The sequence below is a fragment of the Macrotis lagotis genome, chromosome 4 (genome assembly GCF_037893015.1).
Source record: "Macrotis lagotis isolate mMagLag1 chromosome 4, bilby.v1.9.chrom.fasta, whole genome shotgun sequence".
In the NCBI taxonomy this organism is placed as follows: Eukaryota; Metazoa; Chordata; class Mammalia; order Peramelemorphia; family Peramelidae; genus Macrotis; species Macrotis lagotis.
In genome coordinates, this window is record NC_133661.1 from 221,691,293 (window position 1) to 221,711,405 (window position 20,113).

The 20,113-nt window shown below is 35.0% G+C and overlaps 1 protein-coding gene across 6 annotated transcripts in view; it reads right to left on the reverse strand.

Moving 5' to 3' along the window:
• Positions 1-20,113, reverse strand: part of TC2N (tandem C2 domains, nuclear) — a 60,903-nt gene that overhangs the window by 35,376 nt on the left and 5,414 nt on the right. For 3 of the 6 annotated variants that reach the window (XM_074235414.1, XM_074235419.1, XM_074235418.1), the window contains exons 2-3: positions 3,282-3,335; positions 2,616-2,738 (exon numbers count right to left, since the gene is read on the reverse strand). In XM_074235414.1, the coding sequence (XP_074091515.1) occupies positions 2,616-2,682 (67 nt within the window). In that variant the 5' untranslated portion in view covers positions 2,683-2,738; positions 3,282-3,335. Of the gene's footprint in view, positions 1-2,615; positions 2,739-3,281; positions 3,339-20,113 lie in introns of all 6 variants that reach the window. The other 3 variants (XM_074235416.1, XM_074235417.1, XM_074235420.1) reach the window with 2 other exon arrangements.

The window sequence follows — 20,113 nt, forward strand, 5'->3', positions numbered from 1 at the left end:
AACTTCCCAATATTGGTTAGTAGATCTTTCACTTACTACCAAAATTCAAAAAGTTTTATTCCAATACAGTTTTTCTCCAATTCCCACTGTTCCTCACTATTTTTCCTTTATTTAGGAAATCCTGCTAATCTGCTCATTCTCATTAGACTTTTCACTATTCTAGATGCTCTCTCTGCTGGATAACCTATCAAAAGAACTGAACTCACTACACCATGTACAATATCACCAGGTCAGAGGGAAAGTCTCAAATTGAAACCTATGAAGAGTACTTGAAGGAACTGGGGATGTTTAGTCCAGTTCTCAAAATTTGAAGGGACTACTATTTGGAAGTCAATTAATAAATACTTACAGACTGACTTATTTGTACATATTAGATTTGTTATGCATATGTACAACTAAAGAGCTAAGAACAGTGGATAAATTGTAAAGAGGTGCTTTTAAGTTTTATTTAATTAAAAAAATTAGATTAGAGCTATGCAAAAGTAGAAAGGGCTGACTCAAGATGTAGCAGGATGCTCTTCACTAGAAATCTTCAAGCAAAACCTGGGTAACCATTTGTTAGATGTTTTAAAGTTAAGGTGGCAGAATGGGAAGAATGCTGAACTTGGAGTCAGTCCTGAGTTCAAATCCTCTCTCAAACTCTATCAGTGTGATCCTAGGTGAGTCACTTAACCTCTGTTTATCTTACAATAATTAATAATAATAATAATAATAATAATAATACTTACCTCCCAGTATTGTTATTAGAATCAAGTAAGACAGAATATGTAAAGTACTTTGAAAATCTTAGAACACTAAGTACATGCTACTGTTACCATTATGTTCTATAGCTACAGTTGGATTAGATAGGTCTAAGGTATCTTCTAGGTCTAAAATTCACTGAGTTGGAAATGAAAAACAAGAGATAACTGTGGATTAATCCACTCTTTTAAAACTGTTTGTGAGTCAAGAAAATCCTAACATTCAATAGCTCCTGTTTTCTTTTATTTAATGCCATTAACAACAAATATTTCCAAAATAACTTTAGAAGATTTTACAAGATTTGCACCATGATTTTTCTGTTTTTTAAGTAAAGGGTTCCATTTCAAATCACTAATAATAAGAAATGCAAATCAATGCTGCATTTCATGCTGCACCCTGAATATACCTTTAAAAATATGGGGAAAATGACAACAATCGATGTTAGAAGAAATATGAAATGATTGTTGATGAAGTTTTGTAAGAGTATAACCATTCTGAAAAACAATTTGGAAATATTTATTTAAAGTGAATAAAATGTCTATCCTTTCAAACCAGACTCTTTATACCCCAAAAAAGTCATCCATAAAAATAAAGTCTCCAGGGGGCGGCTAGGTGGCATAGTGGATAAAGCACCAGCCCTGGAGTCAGGAGTACCTGGGTTCAAATCCAGTCTCAGACACTTAATTACCTATCTGTATGGCCAATAATTATAGCAGGACTTTTTGTGACAGCTAAGAATTTGAAATAAAGTAAATTTCCAATGACTGAGGAATAGTTAAACAAACTGTGGTACATGTATGTAATAGAATATTACTATGCTATTAGAAATGATATGTGCAATGAATGCAAAAACCATAAAAAGAAACAGATTGAAGTAAGCAGTTAAGAAAAACAAATTACATAGTAACTAAACATCACAAATGGAAAGAACTGCATGCCAAAAAAATCAAAAACAAATGTAATAACATTATAAAGATTAACTAGGATCTGATTGAAGACATATGAGAAAATACTTCCTTTCTGTGGACATAGGAAGTCCTCAGGTGTTACCCATTGCACATGCTTTTAAGAATTTTCAATATATTAATCAGCTGTGTTGATTTTTTTCCTCTCTATTTTTTCCCTCTAAAAATATGGAATGACCCTCTGAGAGGAGGGAAGGGGAGGTATTCTTAGGATAATTAAGGTGATGAAAGAAACAGAAAATATTGATTTAAAACTTTTATTAAATAACAAAGGGTCCACCATTGCAAAGTTTCAGAGTCATGGTTTTAGACTAAAAGAAAAAAAAAATATATATATATATATACATAAAATAAGTAAATGCCAATTCTGTATGACTGATAGGTCTAAGATTCTAATATAACTACTAATCACATTTTCCCAAATGCAACAAGTTTATTGTAAGTGGCACAGTATGCATAGAGCACCATAACTTGAAAAAAATGAGAATCTAAGATTCCTTCTAGTTTCCTCCAAGAATTCCTCTAAGAACTAAAAATTGTGATACTTTATCTGAAAAAGGATATGACATTGAGTATATCAACCCAGCCCACAAAAGCTTTATTAAACTATAAAACATACATTGAACCATAGTACTATGCATTGCAGATACAATTTATGATATTGTTTCTATGGAAAAATCCTCCTACACAGTAACCGGGCACACCAGGTATATAGCCTCTCTACTAGTCATGTTGACTGCTAGTGTGATTTCTTTGATATTCATGGTTTCTCAGTCCTTAAGTCAAGTGTTTGAAAGTCATGACTAGCTTAATTAGTTTACCAGTAATATTAGTATTTATATTATATGCCATGTTAGTAATAATCAGTATTTAGCTTAATAATGATAGTTATAACAGTATAAGACTCACGGCTATGCTTTTTCATCTCACCATAAAAACAGCCTCTGCAGCAGCTTTTTATAAATTCTGTTGCCATTACTTTTATTATCCAGTATCATAGCAATAAAAACAAGGTTCCAAATGTAAATTTATCTGTTGGTAGAAATTAAAAATAAACCAAAATGATAATACTTAACATTAATTAATCCATCAACAAGTACTTATTGACAACTATGTGCCTAGGCCTACAAGTACAAAGAATGAAATATTTCCTTCCCTGCAATGGGTTTATATTCTAATGTGCTCAGAGAAGACAGAAAGAATATATTTAAAAATACATAAAGGTTATTTCTGAATAAGCCTTATCTATATTTTGGAAGTATTATAAAGATTTTTGAGGTCAAAGCCTGTAAAGGAATATAATGGCTCTCTCGTTATATACCTATATCATTTTATAAGCTTTTCCTCCTAATAAATTATTGCTAGCATCACTTACTAAAAGTCATCAAAATGTTATCTTCATATTGAAACTGAAAAAAAGGGAAAAAACCCTGACTTCCTCATTCTTTAAAGCTATTTGAACTTAAACTACTCCTAAAGTCAAATTTTAAAGAGATAATAAATACTTGACCAAAATATATGGAAATGGCCCTCTTTTCCTATACAATGTATCTAGATCCCACAAGTAAAACCTACCAGAGTGAAGGACCAATGCTTCCTTTTCTTGAAGTTAAGTCAATCCTTCCCATTCTGCTGAAGAAAAGTAAATATTTTTAATATTTAATTTAATCATTTAATCATTAAAAATTATGATGACAGTTTAAGAGGAATATAATTACTTTGCTAGGAGGAGATTGACTATTTTTCAAACAACCACTGTCAGTTCTTTTTCCCTTCCCTCTGCAGCCTACCTTTTGCTTATTGTTTTCATTAACCACTCTGTTCAAATACCCAGGATCAGGGTTTCTCTAGTACAAAGAAAATTATTACACAGGTATATGCGAGAAAAACAAGCTTTTCCTTAGCAGACACAACTGTGGTTTACCTGTTGAATCAGACTAATACTGAGATCCTCCCTTATAGATTATTTTATATCCTTTTCCTATTCCTTTACCCTACTATATATATATATATATATATATATATATATATATATATATATATATATATATGCCACTCCCTATCCTTTAAATTATATCTAAACTTCAAATTTTTGCATGATATTATATGATCACCAACTCAATTCCACCTCTGATATATACTCACTGTGTGACTCTATGCAGTGTTACACCTCTCAGTGTATTAGAAAACACCCAAGACGAACCTGCACCGATAGAGAGTTTCAATATGAGGTTCCCTACATGAACTAATTCACAAGTCTAGTCTCTAGTCTGACAGTGGAGTCAGCTTTTAGGTAGGGCTTAAGTTCTAAAGTTAACACATAAAGTAAAAAGAGCATAAAGCTAATATGCATTAAATTCACAGATTTCTTTCTTATCAAAATGAACTTTTTTCTGATGAGAGTTGATGGGAAGGTGTAAGTAAGGCATAAAAGTCAATAGTTTTTTGGGGGAGGGGATAATATGTTGCCTTCTGTAGTTCATGCTATCCAACAATAAATTAATACCCTTTCAGTAATCACAACTTTTAATTAGCTAGAAATATCATACATTATTAAAATGAAATCTTATAGGAGAAATTTTCCCCCATAATCCAACAATCTCTTTCTGAGCAAGGGGTTAAACTACAGGAAAGACTTTCTTCCCATGTCTAAAAACAAACATACACACACCCATCCCCTCTGTCCCTGAGGCAAGTAAGGAAACAAGTTGGCTTTCTCCCTGGCAACCAGGTGTCTCATTTCCTTATTCGTCATTCCCTAGTTCTCTCCCTGCCCCCCTCCATCACAAATTCTAGAGGCCATAGAAACAAGAGAAACCCACAATGTCCTTGAATTTACATATAAACAAAGATATGTGTGTGCCCATACACTTGAGCTGGGGGAGAAAGTAGTTAAGAAAAAGAAAAGTTATGAGACTAAGAATACAGAAAGTCCTTAGAATTGTGTGATCACTCAGCTAAGTTTAGCTCAACAACTGGCAAGAAACATAGAGCAGCCAATGAATTGACAGATCATTGTCCAGGGAGAGCTACCAATCCAGGTGCATAGGTAGAGAGATGAAATCAAGTAAGGAAATGACACCACAATGCTGTGAGATATTTTGACTTAATGAAACTTCCCTCCTCTACCTCAATGACTATCCCCTCCTTGAAAAATTCTTATGATATTGAGATTGTAGGACATAATGTATTGAGAACTTGTCTCAATCAGGTACACTTCGGTACAAGCCCTACTTCTGAGATATACTGGCTGGGTAAGTGATTTAGTTTTTGTTGGCCTAGGCAAGTATCTATCACTAAAATTCAAAAAAGGAAGTTAATCTATATTAGTAAGAATCCACAAGGAGGCACCAATGATATGAGGGAGGTGGGTTGGAAGTATGGATCTCATCTGAAAGAGATGAATCTCAAGTTCCTCAAAAATCAGAATCATCTTTTTAAAATTATGTCCCCCCCAAATGATGTGAATATCTAATAACAAAAAAAAGAAATTGTGTTTATCTAATTCAATAGTACCATTTCTGACTTCCAAGAATATTTTGACTAAAAAATATACCATGTAATTTTATTGTCTCCCCTGCCCCCTCAATCTCAAATGAAAACTTCAACCTTAAAAACCTCAAAAAGAAGAGGGCAAAGTAACTTTTTAAAAAGTTACTAATGGGGGCAGAGGCAAGATGACAGCATGAAGGCAGCATTTCCTGGGAACTCCTTCCCCAAAAAACTCTAAAAGCCAATAAATTATGACTCAAGCCAAAATGTAGAGGGGCAGAACCCACAGAAAGACTGAGTGATACATTTTCCCAGTCCAAGATAACTTAGAAGCTCCATGGGAAAGATGTGTTTCACCAGGACCCGGAGTTGGAAAAAACCCCGGTCACAGCACAGCCCAAAACAGCTTGAAGGGGTGGGGGAGAGAATTCTGCTACACCAGAATGAGTGAGGAGTGAGGGAGCACAGGCTGCAGAACCTGCAGTGAGAATAGGAGGAAACCAGCCTGCACCTTCAGAACACAGCCCACAGATGACAGATGATAAGGAGGTTGGGGAGAAGGCAGAAATTTCTTTGCTTTCCCTCAAGATAGGACTCTGCTGTTTGCCTACACTCAGATCCAGGTTGCAGTTTGGGCTTCTGTATTAAGATAGCCAAGCAGGACCCCTCCTTACAGCTCCAGGGAAGAGGGAAGTGAGATGGTCATCTACACATCAAAGCACAGGCAAGAGAGCATAAGAATTGGAGGAATAAAGGTCCCAGTGGGGTGTCCCAAAAGAAAAAAAACCCAAAGACTTGGAAGTACTGTAAATTAGTCTTGGGCTAAGGAAATGAGTAAACAACAGAAAAAAAGAATATGACCATAGAGAATTACTTTAGTCCCATGGAAGAACAATGCACATACTCAGATGATGACAAAATCAAAGCTTCCATATCCAAAACCTCCAAGAGAAATAGAAAATGGGCGGAGGCTATAGATGAGCTCAAAAAAGACTTTGAAAATCAATTAAGGGAGGTGGAGGAAAAACTAGAAGGAGAAATGACAGTGATGCAGATAAATCATGAAAACCAAATCAACAGCTTGATGAAAGAAATACAAAAAATTGCTGAAGAAAATAATATGTTAAAAACCAGTTAGGCCTAATACAAAAAAAAAAAAAAGCAAAACAAAAGGCAAATGAGGAGAAGAATACCTTAAAAAGAAGAACTGACCAGCTGGAAAAGTCGATAAAAAAGCTCTCTGAAGAAAATAACTCCTTCAAATGCAAAATGGAACTAAAGGAAGCTGATGAATTTGCAAGAAATCAGGAAGAAATAAAATTCTTCCCAAAAAGTCAAAAATTAGAAGAAAATGTGAAATATCTCATTGGAAAAACAACTGACCTTGAAAACAGATCCAAGAGAAATAATTTAAAAATTATTGGGCTATCTGAAAGCCACAATCAGGAAAAAAAGTCTAGACTTCATTTTGAAATAAATAATATGGAAAAATTGCCATGAGATCCTACAAGCAGTGGGTAAAACAGAAATTGAGAGAATTCACTGGTCACCTCCTGAAAGAGATTCCAAAAGAAAAACTTCCAGGGATATTATAGTCAAATTCCAAAACTCCTAAATCAAAGAGAAAATTCTAAAAGCTGCCAGAAACAAACAATTCATCTACCAAGGCTCCATAACCAGGATTGCAAAGGATCTGGCAGCATCTACATTAAGGGCTTGTAGGGGTTGGAATATGACATTCTGGAAGGTAAAAGATCTTGATTTATGATGGAGAATCAACTACCCAAAAAAACTGAACATCCTCTTTCAGGGGAAAAGATGGACTTTCAATGAAACAGGGGACTTTCAGACTTTCCTATTGAAACAACCAAAACTAAACAGAAAGTTTAATCTCCAAGTACAGTATTCTGGTAAACCATAGAGGGGGTGGAAGAGAAGGACTAACTATGAGGGACTTAATGATATTGAACTGTTTGTATTCCTGCATGGGAAGAAGATATTGATAACTCAGATGAACTTTCTCATTTATAAGAGCTGTTAGAAGGAGCATATTTAGACAGGACACAGGAAAGAGCTGAATATAATGGTATAATATAGTAAAAAGATGGAGGCAATGGATGATAAAGGAAAGTACTGGGAGGAAGGGAAAGGAGATAAAGAAGAAGCTAAGAAATTTCACATAAGAGTCAAGAAAAAGCTTTTTCAATGGAGTGGAAAGGGGGAAGGCAAATGGGAATGAGTGAGCCTTCATTCTCATCAAAAATGGCTCAGAGAGGAAATAACATACACACTTAATAGGGCTAGAAATCTATCTTACCCTAGAGAAAAATGAGAAGAAAGGGATGGGATAAGGGGGAATGGGGGGAAGGAAGGGAGGAATAAGTGATAGAAGAGAGGGAAGATTGAGGGAGAGGGTACTCAGATATAACACACTTTTGGACAGGTCCAGGATAAAAGGGGAGAGAGAAAGAATAGCATAAAATGTGAGTGGGAAGGAAGAGAGTGGATGTACAGCTAGTAATAGCAACTGTGGGAAAAATATTGAAGCAACTTCTCTGGTGGACTTATGATAAAAAAGGGAACTCATCCCAGAGACAGAGCCATTGGAATCTGAACACAGACTGAAGTACATTCTCATTCTCTCTCTCTCTCTCTCTCTCTCTCTCTCTCTCTCTCTCTCTCTCTCTTCTTGAGGTTTCTCATCTTCTTGGGGGGGGAGAGGTATGTTTACTCTCATAACAAAATTATTGTAATAATAGCAATAATAAAAAATAAAAAAGTTGCCAATGAATTTTTGATTGCTAAAACCAATAACCTTTTCTCAATGACTGTCCTTCATCTTTCTGCAATGTTTAACACTTGATTACCCTTCTTCCTAGAATAAGAGATTCTTAACCTAGAGTCTATAGTTTGTTTTTTAAATAAAATTTATACCTTTATTTCAATATACATGTATATGTGTGTATGTCCAGTCCATATTTCTTCTGAACTTCACATTCATATTATCAACTGACCATCTCCAAAGGCATATCAGAGAACAAGTTGTTCTTTATTATTTAATAATTAGCTTTCTGCCAAAAGTCCTCTTTTTTGACTGCCCTCTTTTGATTCACCATGTTTCCATTAATCTAAGTTCAAAACCACAACTTTTCTCTCTCCATCAACCTTCACATTCAACCATTTATCAGATATTTTTGATTCTTTATACAATGCATCTCAAATTGGTACCTCTTGGCTATTTTCATATAGCTATCATCACAGTTCAGACGCTCAATACTTTAAAAAAACTAGTTAAGTCATATCTTTGCTTTTGCCATCTTCCTTCATTTATATCATTTGTAATCTGTCAATGGGATATGTTTGAAGTATGCATGTCCCCAAGTTATTAGCTCTGAAAATATGTTACAGCTCCTCTAGCTTACATTGACTTTCTAAGATCTTTAAGTTTTTATTACTTCCCTAAAAGATTCACCAATTCTTCTAACCTTTCTCATTCCACAAACTGTGAATCATATAGATGTCTATTCAATGATTCTCAGCTTTTGGTTTTTTCTCACACCCTAAGATATCTTAAATTATCTCAAGAAACAACATGAAAAAAATCTCCTCAAATCCCAATTTTATTCACTTTAATTTGAAAACAAATAGATGCAATAGATAAGTTTTTAGGAAGTGAATAAAAAAACAAAAATTCATCAGAATCATTAGTCTATACATAAGAAATGTATATTTCATATAAGTATATATATATATATGTGTGTGTGTGTGTAAATTATTTCACAAAAAAAAGGAGTGATATCTGAGTTTTCAGTTTTAGTCAAACCAAAAAAGAGTCATTAGGCCAACAGCATCATCCAAATATTAACAAGGGAAAACTCCTATCAGTCATTTGATGTCTCAATGCCAATAAACAAAATTTATAATATACATATATAAGACTAATTGGCTACTATTATTTACCATAAAGAATGTTTTTTAAAAAACATGCATGAATATACTTTGAACAAAGATGTGCAAATGGGAATAGTAAAATCATGTATGAGCAACATCATTAAAAAAAAAAGAAATTTGATTGGAAAAGAACTGAGTAAGATACCATACCCCTGGAAAGGTAGGCTGGAATCAGACAATGGAGGGCTTTAAAAGCCTAACAAAGAAGTTTTTATTTCATTCTAGAATTAATAAAGAGTCGCCAGAGCTTCTTAAGCAAGGGACTGATATGGTCAGACCTGTGTTACAGGGATGTAAATTTGGCAGCTGTACAAATTAACTGGAGAGAAAAGAGACAATTACTTCAATAATCCAGATGAACAGTGATGATGAGTCTAAACTAGGGGCTTATCATGTGAATGGAGAAAAGAGGAAAAATTAAATAAATGTAGAATCAATAAGACTTAAATTTATTTCTTCTGACTCATGTTCACAAATGAAACTGCAACAAAAATCAAGAAAACATTATTACGTGTTATAAGCCATGACACAAAATTGAAAAAACAAAGGCTTCCAAAGGGCTGATTAAAAGATATATCTGAGAATGAGATTTGGATTTTTGGACCACCTCAAATTGAGCTCTTGGTCAGGAACAGAATGCAACTAACCAGATCTAATAAAACTACATCTGCTTAACAGTCTTGAAATTTTAGTCAAAAAGACTTTAAACTTACAGGAAGGAAGAATAGGCAATTTACCAAAGTACACCAAACAAATCAGATAAGAAAATATGTGTTTGCAATGTAGAAAGAAGAAAAAAAAGAGCAATAGATTCCTGGAAATCTCCTGAAGACAAGAAAGGAACCAGCAATAAAGCCATTGATCTCAAATGCCCATAGGCAAATACATAAGGAGATATGTATGTGTATATATACATATATATGTGTGTATATATATATATATATGTGTGTGTGTATATATATATATATATATATATATATATATATACACACACACAAATAATAGAGAAGGTGAACTAGAGAACCTATACAATTTAGCATATTTGACTAGATAAGGATCACTTGATAATATGTATTGGGACCTAAAAATGGAATACAGTTATGGAGGGACATATCTTATTCAAACAGAAAGGGATAAATGAAAGGAGGAAAGGAGGAGGTATGGTATTTTATGGACACTTTACTCACATGAAGAAATCTGGGAAGCAGGTGTAACCAGGCTTTGGTGCATGGCCAGCTCACCACATGGAGACACCCATGTGGAAGACACAAAACACCTGTTTCTAGGAGGAAAAAATTTCTGTATTCTCCTACCACACTGACTTTGTAGCCAGACCTGGATATATTTTCAAATCTAGCTGATGGAGACTTGGTTATTTTCTCTCTCATATTAGTAGCCTCAGGAGTGCAGGTCTTTATTAGCAATGAACACTAGATTAGATGAAGGAAAGCCACCTTCCCTTTTTCTGCCTTTCAGACCTCATGATGCTAAGAAACACAATTTGTCCTTTTTGATTCTAGGTATAGGGATTAAAGTACTGGACCTTGGAGACAAGATTCCAAGTCAGATGATATAACCAGGTTAGAAGGAGAAGTCAAAGGAACTAGACTTAGTGGAATTAATGCTGAGAACTGAATTAAAATTTGAACCTAATCCACCTCCCCAGATACCAAGAGGATAGAGGAAGAATGATACTATAGGTAATGGGGGGGGGAAATGTGTGTATTTATTCTTATTACATTTTTGAAGTAAAAATTCTTTTATAAAAGTTTATCTGAGTGTTAAGTGATTAGATAAAACTGGGATACTTAAACTTCTAAAATTCAACCCAATAGCAGAGACTGTTTGTACTCCTAAGCACCAAAAGGTATCAGAGGACCCTAACGGAAAATGTAAATATAACACAGTTGGATTTCTAGTACACATAGTATAGAAGAGTAATGTCACAGTGGTGTCAAACTCAGATAGAATGAAACAACTGATCATATATAAGAATCCCTGCAAGTTATATCAACTTAGAAAACCATATATTAATATTATCTATGTTCTGTTGAATTTCTATTTTGTTAAATATATCCGAATTATATTTTAATCTGACTCCACAGAAGTTTTGTGTTTGACATAGACACCTCTGATATAGAATACTGGCATAAAAAATGATTGGTATAGAAACAAAAAAACAATATTGAATTTGGACAATTCCTATCTGAACAGAAAGAGGAAAAAGATGAAGAGTTTAAGAAGTAGATCACAAACTTGGCATAAAAAAATTACTGATTGGAGATTTTAATTACCTACAAATCTGCTGAAGTGCTCATTCTACTAGAGGTACTTAGTTGTTCAGGCATGTCCAACTTTTGTGACCCCCATTTTGGGGTTTTCTTGGCAAAGATACTGAAATAATTTGCCATTTCCTTCTCCAGCTCACTTTACAGTTGAGGAAAGTAAAACAAACAGAGACTTGTAACAAACAGGATCACACACACCTAATAAGTATTTGAAGCCAGATTGGAACTCAGGAAGATGAGTCTTCCTGAATCCAGGTCTGGCATTCTATCCACTGTGCCACTAACTCTTTTATCCTTGTATTTTCATTTTGTTCCTGAGCTATTCAACTTCTTAAAAATTCTGATGCTTTATTAAGGTTTTACAGTCATTTCTTTTCTTGGGAAGAGTGGAGTTGGACACAGTAACAACAATAGTCATCTATTACTGAAGACTTGGGCATCTTATGACCTTATCTCAAACACTGTCTTCCATTTACCTAATTGCAATAAAACTTCCTGAATGTACCCTCATAGCAAACATTGGCATCTAATAGATTATATGATTGTATGGATATAAGAATGGCAAAGGCAATGTATGACACAGAGTGCTAGACTGATCACAGACTCATCCTTACCAAGCTAAATATTCACATTCAATCAAAGTGATGGTTGACTATCAGAAGAATTCATGTCAAGAGATCAGCAAGATTCTCTGAGTGAAAACAATTTGTTGCTAACTTGGAGGGAAAGTTGAGTCAACACACAGTTGGTAACATTGGAACAGAAAAGGAGTGGGCAGCTTTCAGGGATTTGGTGTACAGCATTGCATTTGCTCATCTGGGCCAGAATGCTCACAATCATCAAGACTGTTTTGATGAAAATTCTGGGGAAAAACAGAAGTTGCTAAATTAAAAATGAAAACTCCCCAGGGTTTACCAGCAGGATAGTTCATCAAATTCTAAGAAGGCAGTAAAGTACAAGTGAAATTAAAATAAAATAAAACTACAAGTGAAGCTTAGGGAGATTTAAGATTTCTTGCCTCAGTAAGATGGCAGAGGAAATTCAGTTTAATAAAGATAACAATCCAAAGCGTTTTTTTTCCAAAGTGTTTTTATGACACGTGAAGGCCATTTATAGACCAAAGACATAGGGTGTCCCAACTACTCAGTGCTGATGGAGCCACATTGATTAGTGACAGAGAGATGGGCTGAATGAACACTTCCATAGCATTCTTAATAGATTACCATCAATCTATGCAGAAGTCACTTATCATTTTCCTCAAGTTGAAGTCAATCTGTCCCTAGCTGAGGCTCCAGCTGAAGAAAAGATTTTGAATGCCATTAGGTTTCTTTCATGTAACACAGCACCTGGAGCTGACTCTATTCTAGCTGAGACTTACAAGGGTTCATTGTTTATCCAAAAGCTGACTGAAATTTTCCTGGTTATATGGCATTGAAGAGGTTATCCCCAGGAATTCAAGGATGCCTCCATTATCCAGGTCTATAAAGATAAATGGAATAAATTGTCCTGTGACAATCACAGAGTTGTTTCTCTTTTAGTCATTGCTGGTAAGATTCTTGCTTGAGTTCTAACTCAATAGGTTGATCTGTGACCTGGTAACCTGGAAGCTGATGACCTTTCTCAGAGCCAGGGTAGCTTTGGAAAGGGTCAACTCACAATTGATATGGTGTTTGCTACCCAACAACTCCAGGGAAACTGCTAGGTGCAGAACAGAGTTCTGTATACATTTTTAGACCTAACCAAGGCCTTTGGTACTGTCATTTGTGAAGTCTTATAGAAAATCATGTCAAAACGTATTGCCTGGAGAAGTTCATCAGTATAGTATATCAATTTCATGATGACATACTTGTCCAAGTTCTGGATAGTGGATGATGTTCTCCAGATTTCCCAATCACCAATGAAGTGAAAAAAAGGATTCATCCTCATTCGTGTGCTTTTTGGCATGATGTTTTCAGCCAAGTTATCAAATGCCTTGACTGGAGATGAACAAGGTATCAAGGTCAGCTACAGCACTACTGGCAAACTTGTCAATCTACAAACCAAGACCAAAGTGGAGAGAGTGCTGGTGCAGGATCTCCTGTTTACAGATGACTATGCACTCAATGCAACCTCTGAAGCTAAGATGAAATGAAGTATGGATTGATTCTCTGCTGCTTGTGCTAATTTTGGTCTAACAATTAACACCAAGAAAACAGATGCTCCATCAGCCAGCACTACACCATCCATATGTGGAACCATTGATTACAGCAAATGGAGAAGTTTTGAGTACTGTGGACAAGTTCACTTACCTTAGCAGTTTCCTTTCCAGGGAGGTAAACATTGATGATGATGTTGATACTCAAATTGCCAGAGCTAACTCAGTGTTTGGGAAGCTCCGAAAGAAAGTGTGGGAGAGAAGAGGTATTAGACTGACTACCAAACTGAAGATCTACAGAGCTGTGGCAAACTCATTGATATATGCCTGTGAAACCTGGACAGTCTACCAGTACCATGACAGGAAACTGAATCGCTTCCATTTATATTGTCTTAGTAAGATTCTGAAGTTCACTTGGAAGGAAAAGATACCAGATGCTGAGGACTTTTCTCAAGCTAAACTGTCAAGTATTCAAATGTTCCTACAGAGAGTACAATGACAATAGACTTGTTATGTTGTTAGAATGTTAGACATATGCTTGCCAAAAAGACTACTTTATGGAGAACTCACACTGGGCAAATGCTCACAGGAGTTTAGAAGAAGAGATACTGGGACACCTTGAATATTTCTCTTAAAGAACTTTGAAATTGATTGTACAGCATGGGAGACAATGGCACAGGAGAGCCCAGCATGCCATGCCCTCTTCATTGAGTATGGCAGAACTGAAGCAGCTCAAAGGAAAAGTGAAATGCATAAATTTAGAGTAAAGCAACCCAGACATTCACATGGTCTATTTGTGCTTGAACTGTGGTAAAGTATTCCAAGTTCCTCTTAGTCTGATCAGCCACAGTCAGTCCCACTGTAACTTGTCTCAAACTTAGTAATGTCATTTTTGTCTTCTTTGATAATGAAGGACAAGAATCAATAGCCTTTCCTGAGCTATTGATTTTCATAACCTTTCATTTTTCTAATTCTAATTGCCCAAAAATAGAAAGAAACATTGAAACCTTGGAAAGTACAAAATTCACTACCACTTCTTAAAGTAAAAACTAAGTAAGACAGAGTAAAGACAGATATGCTTCAAGTTTAGATTGTACTAAATGACGATGCCCCATCCACCCACCCCACTCCATCTCTCAGATTCCCTATTTTTCCAAGGGGTAGGGTCTGACCTGTCATCAATAGTATAGAACTTGAGGTACAAATGAACAACTCCTCTCTTCTCTCACCATTTTATGCTCAATTGGCTGGGGTGGTGAGAGAGATCCATGAAACAGTTAATGAGTGACATAGGCAGCACTTGAGTCTAGTTCACCCTGACTTGAGAATTCTCTTAACTACTTAAACCAGGGATTCTCCTTTGCTCATGGCATTTCTTATGCATTTATAACCTAATTTATGCTATAGTTTTCTGCATTCTTATCTCCCCTAAAAGACTCCCACTATCTTATAGTCTTACTCCAAACATAGATAGAAAATACTTTAGTGATAGGAGGCGGGGGAAAAGCTAAAATTTGTACTGAAGTCATCTTCAGACTTTGGATTGTAGAAACAGAGTACGCTTTTCTATGGCTTTAAAAATGAATAATGATCTCTTTATAATCTCTTAGTTACATTAAAAGATTCTCATGCAAAGCAGTGTATATAAAAGAAAAATAGCAAAATAAAGAAAAAATTCTTCAGTGCTAAATAGCAGCTGATTTTCAAGCTTATTACTAATCTTTCCCTATGCCACATGAAACTTGAAAAACATCTGACTTTTATTTGTACTGGAAATTTTTCCAGATAATGAAAACAGCTCACCTATTCATTTAAAAAAACACACACATAAGGAAAAGATCTCATATGGGAAATCTATCCCCATCAACTCTCTGGAAATTTGTCCATAATTACTTATATTGCACATGTTAACTAATATTTCAGAGTACATCATTTTCTGTCTTCAAGGCATCTGCTTAGGATCAAGGGCAGACTATATTCTGTTTATAGTATTCTGTACATAATACTTGATAAATTGTTTTTGAAGATGCTTATTAGCATGCTATATTGCCCAATGAATAGCAAGTTTTCCTCTAATCAAGAGTATTAGATATTCATTCCCTTTATGAAAATTTCATATTTGTGAGATGAGAAAATTTGAAAGGCATTGTAGAGATCTAAGGAAGAAAGCTTAGTTGTGGCCTGGCTTAACCAGGCAATGACAAAACTTAAGTTTTCAACCAAATAAAAAACACCATGTAGACAGTTTTTCTCCTTTCATTCTTTTGTCCCACCAAACATATTCATTAAACCTCTATTGTGTCTAACACTGTGTTAAGTGCTTATTAAATGAGACAATATTTGCAAAACACTTATCATGGGGATGTAGTAGCATGTAGTAGATACTGTATAAAAGCTTTTTCCCTCCCCTTCACCTTCCTCCTAAATATTGGGGAGACAAAAACAGAAATAAGCTCCACAATGACAAGGCTTACTTATGATGAAGGAGGTAACATGTAAATCACTGAGTATATCCAATTTATATAAGGAGTGTGTGGAAGGCAATCTAAAAAGGGAATGCATTAGCATCAATAGAGACCAGGAATGACTTCTTGAAAAAAGTCAGATCTTGAAGGAAGCATGACAGTCAAATGAGAACAGGGCTCTGGGACAGAATCTTATAAAAGGTAGAGGTGAAAGGGCAGAACATTTTAGGCATAGGGGAATAGCAATAACAAAAGCCTGGATGGAAAGTGGCATATGTTAAAAGAATTCCAAGTGGGCCAGGGAGGCTGGATCAGAGAATGTGTAAGAAAAAGCAAAGCCAAACACTGGAAAGGCAGAAAGAGGGAAGATTATAAAGAGTTTTTAAACACCAAGCAGAAGAGTTCATTTCTAGTTTGGACATAACAGTTAGCCATTGGAGCTCATGGAGCAAAAGGTAACAGTCAGAAATACACACTAAAAAAAATCACTTTGGTGAACAACAAGATTAGTGGAGACAACCCTAAAAAAAAAAGAAGCCAATTAAAAGACTATGGGCAATAATCAAAATGAGAAGTAATGAGAATTTGAACAAAGGTTATTATGATTGTGCAAATGGAGAGAAAGAGGCATATATCTGAGATGTTATTAAGGCAAAGACAAAAAGACTTGACAACAGATTAGAGATTTGAGGTGAATTATGACCATTTGGCAAAGAGCTATCACCTGGAGATTCTCTACCCAACTTTCCTTTCTTCCTCTCTAAGCATGGCCTATTCCTTAATCCAACCAGTATGACAAGGCAGTAATGTGCCCTAATGCTTTGCTTTCTCCCTTATTTGGGCTATTTGCCTGCTCACAAGATTTGAAGGAGGAACAAGTATTTCTTCTAATGAGATGAGACCACCAAACTTAATCATCTTCCCTGTCATTGAATCCTAAGATCTACCCAGGCTTCCTATCTAGCCTGTCTCTTTGACCTGCAGTCCCTTAGCACTACCATCTAAGTATTCAAGTAAAGTAAGGGTGTTTAGGTCTTGTCACCCAAAGTTTACTGTCACTCCTTTGCCCTTTTTGAGTTCCTCCTGGAGCTTCCATATTCTAAAAATGCTCTGACTTTCATTTCCCTCCCAGTGCTGTTCCTAGCTTTCTAGACTTCAAAACCAAGCCCTAAGGGATCGATTGCTCTCTCTCTCTCTCTCTCTCTCTCTCTCTCTCTCTGTCTCTGTCTCTCTCTCTCTCCCCTTCCCCCACTTCCAACACTTTTCCATTCTCTCTTCCTTATATTCCTTCATTGGAATGTAAAATCCTTAGAGCAAAGACAGGGCCTAATACATAATTTTAATAAATGCTTTTTCATCCATTCATTTATGACATCAAAACTGGAAGACTGGGTAACTGAGAGGACAGTTGTGCCTTCATCAGTAACAGAAAAAGTTAAGTGTTTGGAAGGATGGAGGAAACAAAAAATTAGATCTATCTTGGATATGATGTGATGATTAAGAAACAACCAAGCCAGAATACCTAAAAGGCAAATTATAATGGGAGGCTGTAGCTTAGAACAGAGGCTCAAGTTAGATATATAGATCTTAGAATCATCTGCATAGAGATAACAATTAACCCCAAAGAAACTAATGAGATCACCAAGTGAAACAATACAGTCAAAAGAAAAAAGGGCTCTGTATAGAACCTTGGTAGACAAACATAGTAGGGAAGAAAACCTTTCATTGGATGAAGAACCAGCAAAGGAAACTGAGGAATTCTCAGACATGCAAAAGAACCAGGAGAAAGTGTCACCAAAAACTCAAAGAAGAAAAAATATTCAGGAGGATAAGGTAATCAATGGTGTCATATGTCTTAGAGGGGACAAAATGATGGAGATTAATAAAAGGTCATTAGAATTGGCAATTAAGAGATAGCTTTAGTTTAAGATTATAAGGCATTATACATATATATTATTATACTGTAATTTGCAATATTACAAATGGAAATATAATAACATATATATACATTATTATATAGTAAAAAGTAATTATCAAAACTATCTGGTGATGGCTAAGAAATAGAAAGGTAGATCAGTGGAACAGAGTAGAAAAACAATTTAGAGCATTAAATGAATATAGTAACCATATATTAACAAATTAAGTTTTAGGGAGAAGAATTCATTAATAGGTTAAAATTATTGAGAAAACTATAGTAGAGGGGCGGCTAGGTGGCGTAGTAGATAAAGCATCGGCCTTGGAGTCAGGAGTACCTGGGTTCAAATCCGGTCTCAGACACTTAATAATTACCTAGCTGTGTGGCCTTGGGCAAGCCACTTAACCCCATTTGCCTTGCAAAAACCTAAAAAAATAAAAAACTATAGTAGAAATTGGGCATAGACCAATATCTTATACTATGTCAAAATGGATACATGACATAGAATAGAGATAAGAAAATTTGAAGAAGGAACATATTACTTAGACTTATTGACAGGTGAATAATTTATAAGCAAATAAGAGAGAACAGAGTGAGATGCAAAATGGATACTTTTGATTATATTAGATTAAGAGGGGGTTATACAAATAAAGCAAATATAACCAAAATAAGAAGGAAAGCAGAAAATTGTGGGAAATTTTAAAAACAGATTTTTCAGATAAAGGTCTCATAATATATAAAGAACTTTGTAAAATCTATAAGAGTATGTCATTCCTCAATTGTTAAATGGTCAAAGAATATGAACTGGCAGCTTATGGATAAAGAAATCAATTTAATCACAAAAATGCTCTAAACCATTATTGATTAGAGAAATGCAAATTAAAACAACCTTGAGATATCATTTTACACTTATCAAGTTGGCTAAAGTGAATGAAAAAGAAAGCAACAAATGATGGAGGGGATGGGGGGAATATTGGAATACATTCACTGTTTGTTGGTGGATCTGTGAAATGATCCAACTATTTTGGAGAACAATCTAAAATTATGCCTAAAGAGTCATTGATCTGTCTAAATTCTTTAAACCAGCAATATCACCACAAGGTCTGTTTCTAAAGATAATTAGGAGAAAAAGAAAGAAACTTATATGCTAAAATATCTATAGCAGTTCTCTTTGTGGTATCAAAGAACTGGAAATTCTTCAACAGGAGAATGACAATCATCCGTGAAATACTTAGCCACTCTGATCAATACAAAGCTACAAGTAAATTCATGATGAAAACTGCTATCTACCTCCAGAGAAAGAATTGATGAATTCTGAATCCAAATTGATGTACAATTTTTTCTCACTTTATTTTTTTCCCTTTTTTTGCAACATGGTTAATACGGAAATTAATTTTGCTTGATTTCACACATATAGTGGATATCATGTTGTTTGTCTTCTCACTGGCTGAACGAGAATTGGGAACTCAAAATTTTTTTAATATTAAAAATAAATAATTTTAATAGAATTGAATAAAAATAAGAATTGAAGAGCTATACATGCAGAGTACATAGCAGTAAAGGAACCAGTAGCTAACAAGAGATTAAAAATTAGAAAGAAAGTAGGGATGAGAACAGGAACAATCTCCTAGAAAAATCTAGAAGGATAAGATAAAAAGGTGTTTCTGAAAATGACTGCTTTTGTCAAGAAGAGAGAACTTCATCAGGGACTAGGTTAAAGAAAGAGATAATGGAAAAGGTATCTGAATAATGTAAGGGGAGCAAGAAGGGATATTCTTAGCAAATGGTCTATATTTTTCTGTCATATTCTTAGAATATAAGGATGAGGTGCTGTAAAAGTCTCTAAGAGAAAGAAAAGTTTGAATAGATGAAAGAGTAGGAAAGGAAGTCATTTCATAAGGAATAAAAATACACATTTGACTTACCGCAGTGAGAACCCAGTTGGAATTAGTTAACATAAATGTGTAGTGGATCTAATCACCATGTTCTCATGATTTCTTCTACATCATTCAACTGCATGTGAGCAGGAAGAACGGAGGAAGGTGGACAATGAGAGCAATCTAGGGTTGTTACCTGGAACCCACCTTATGCTTAATTGCTAGAGTGCAAGTTTTCTAACCTTTAAAATTTGGGTGCTCATATAATTAATGTTAATCACATTT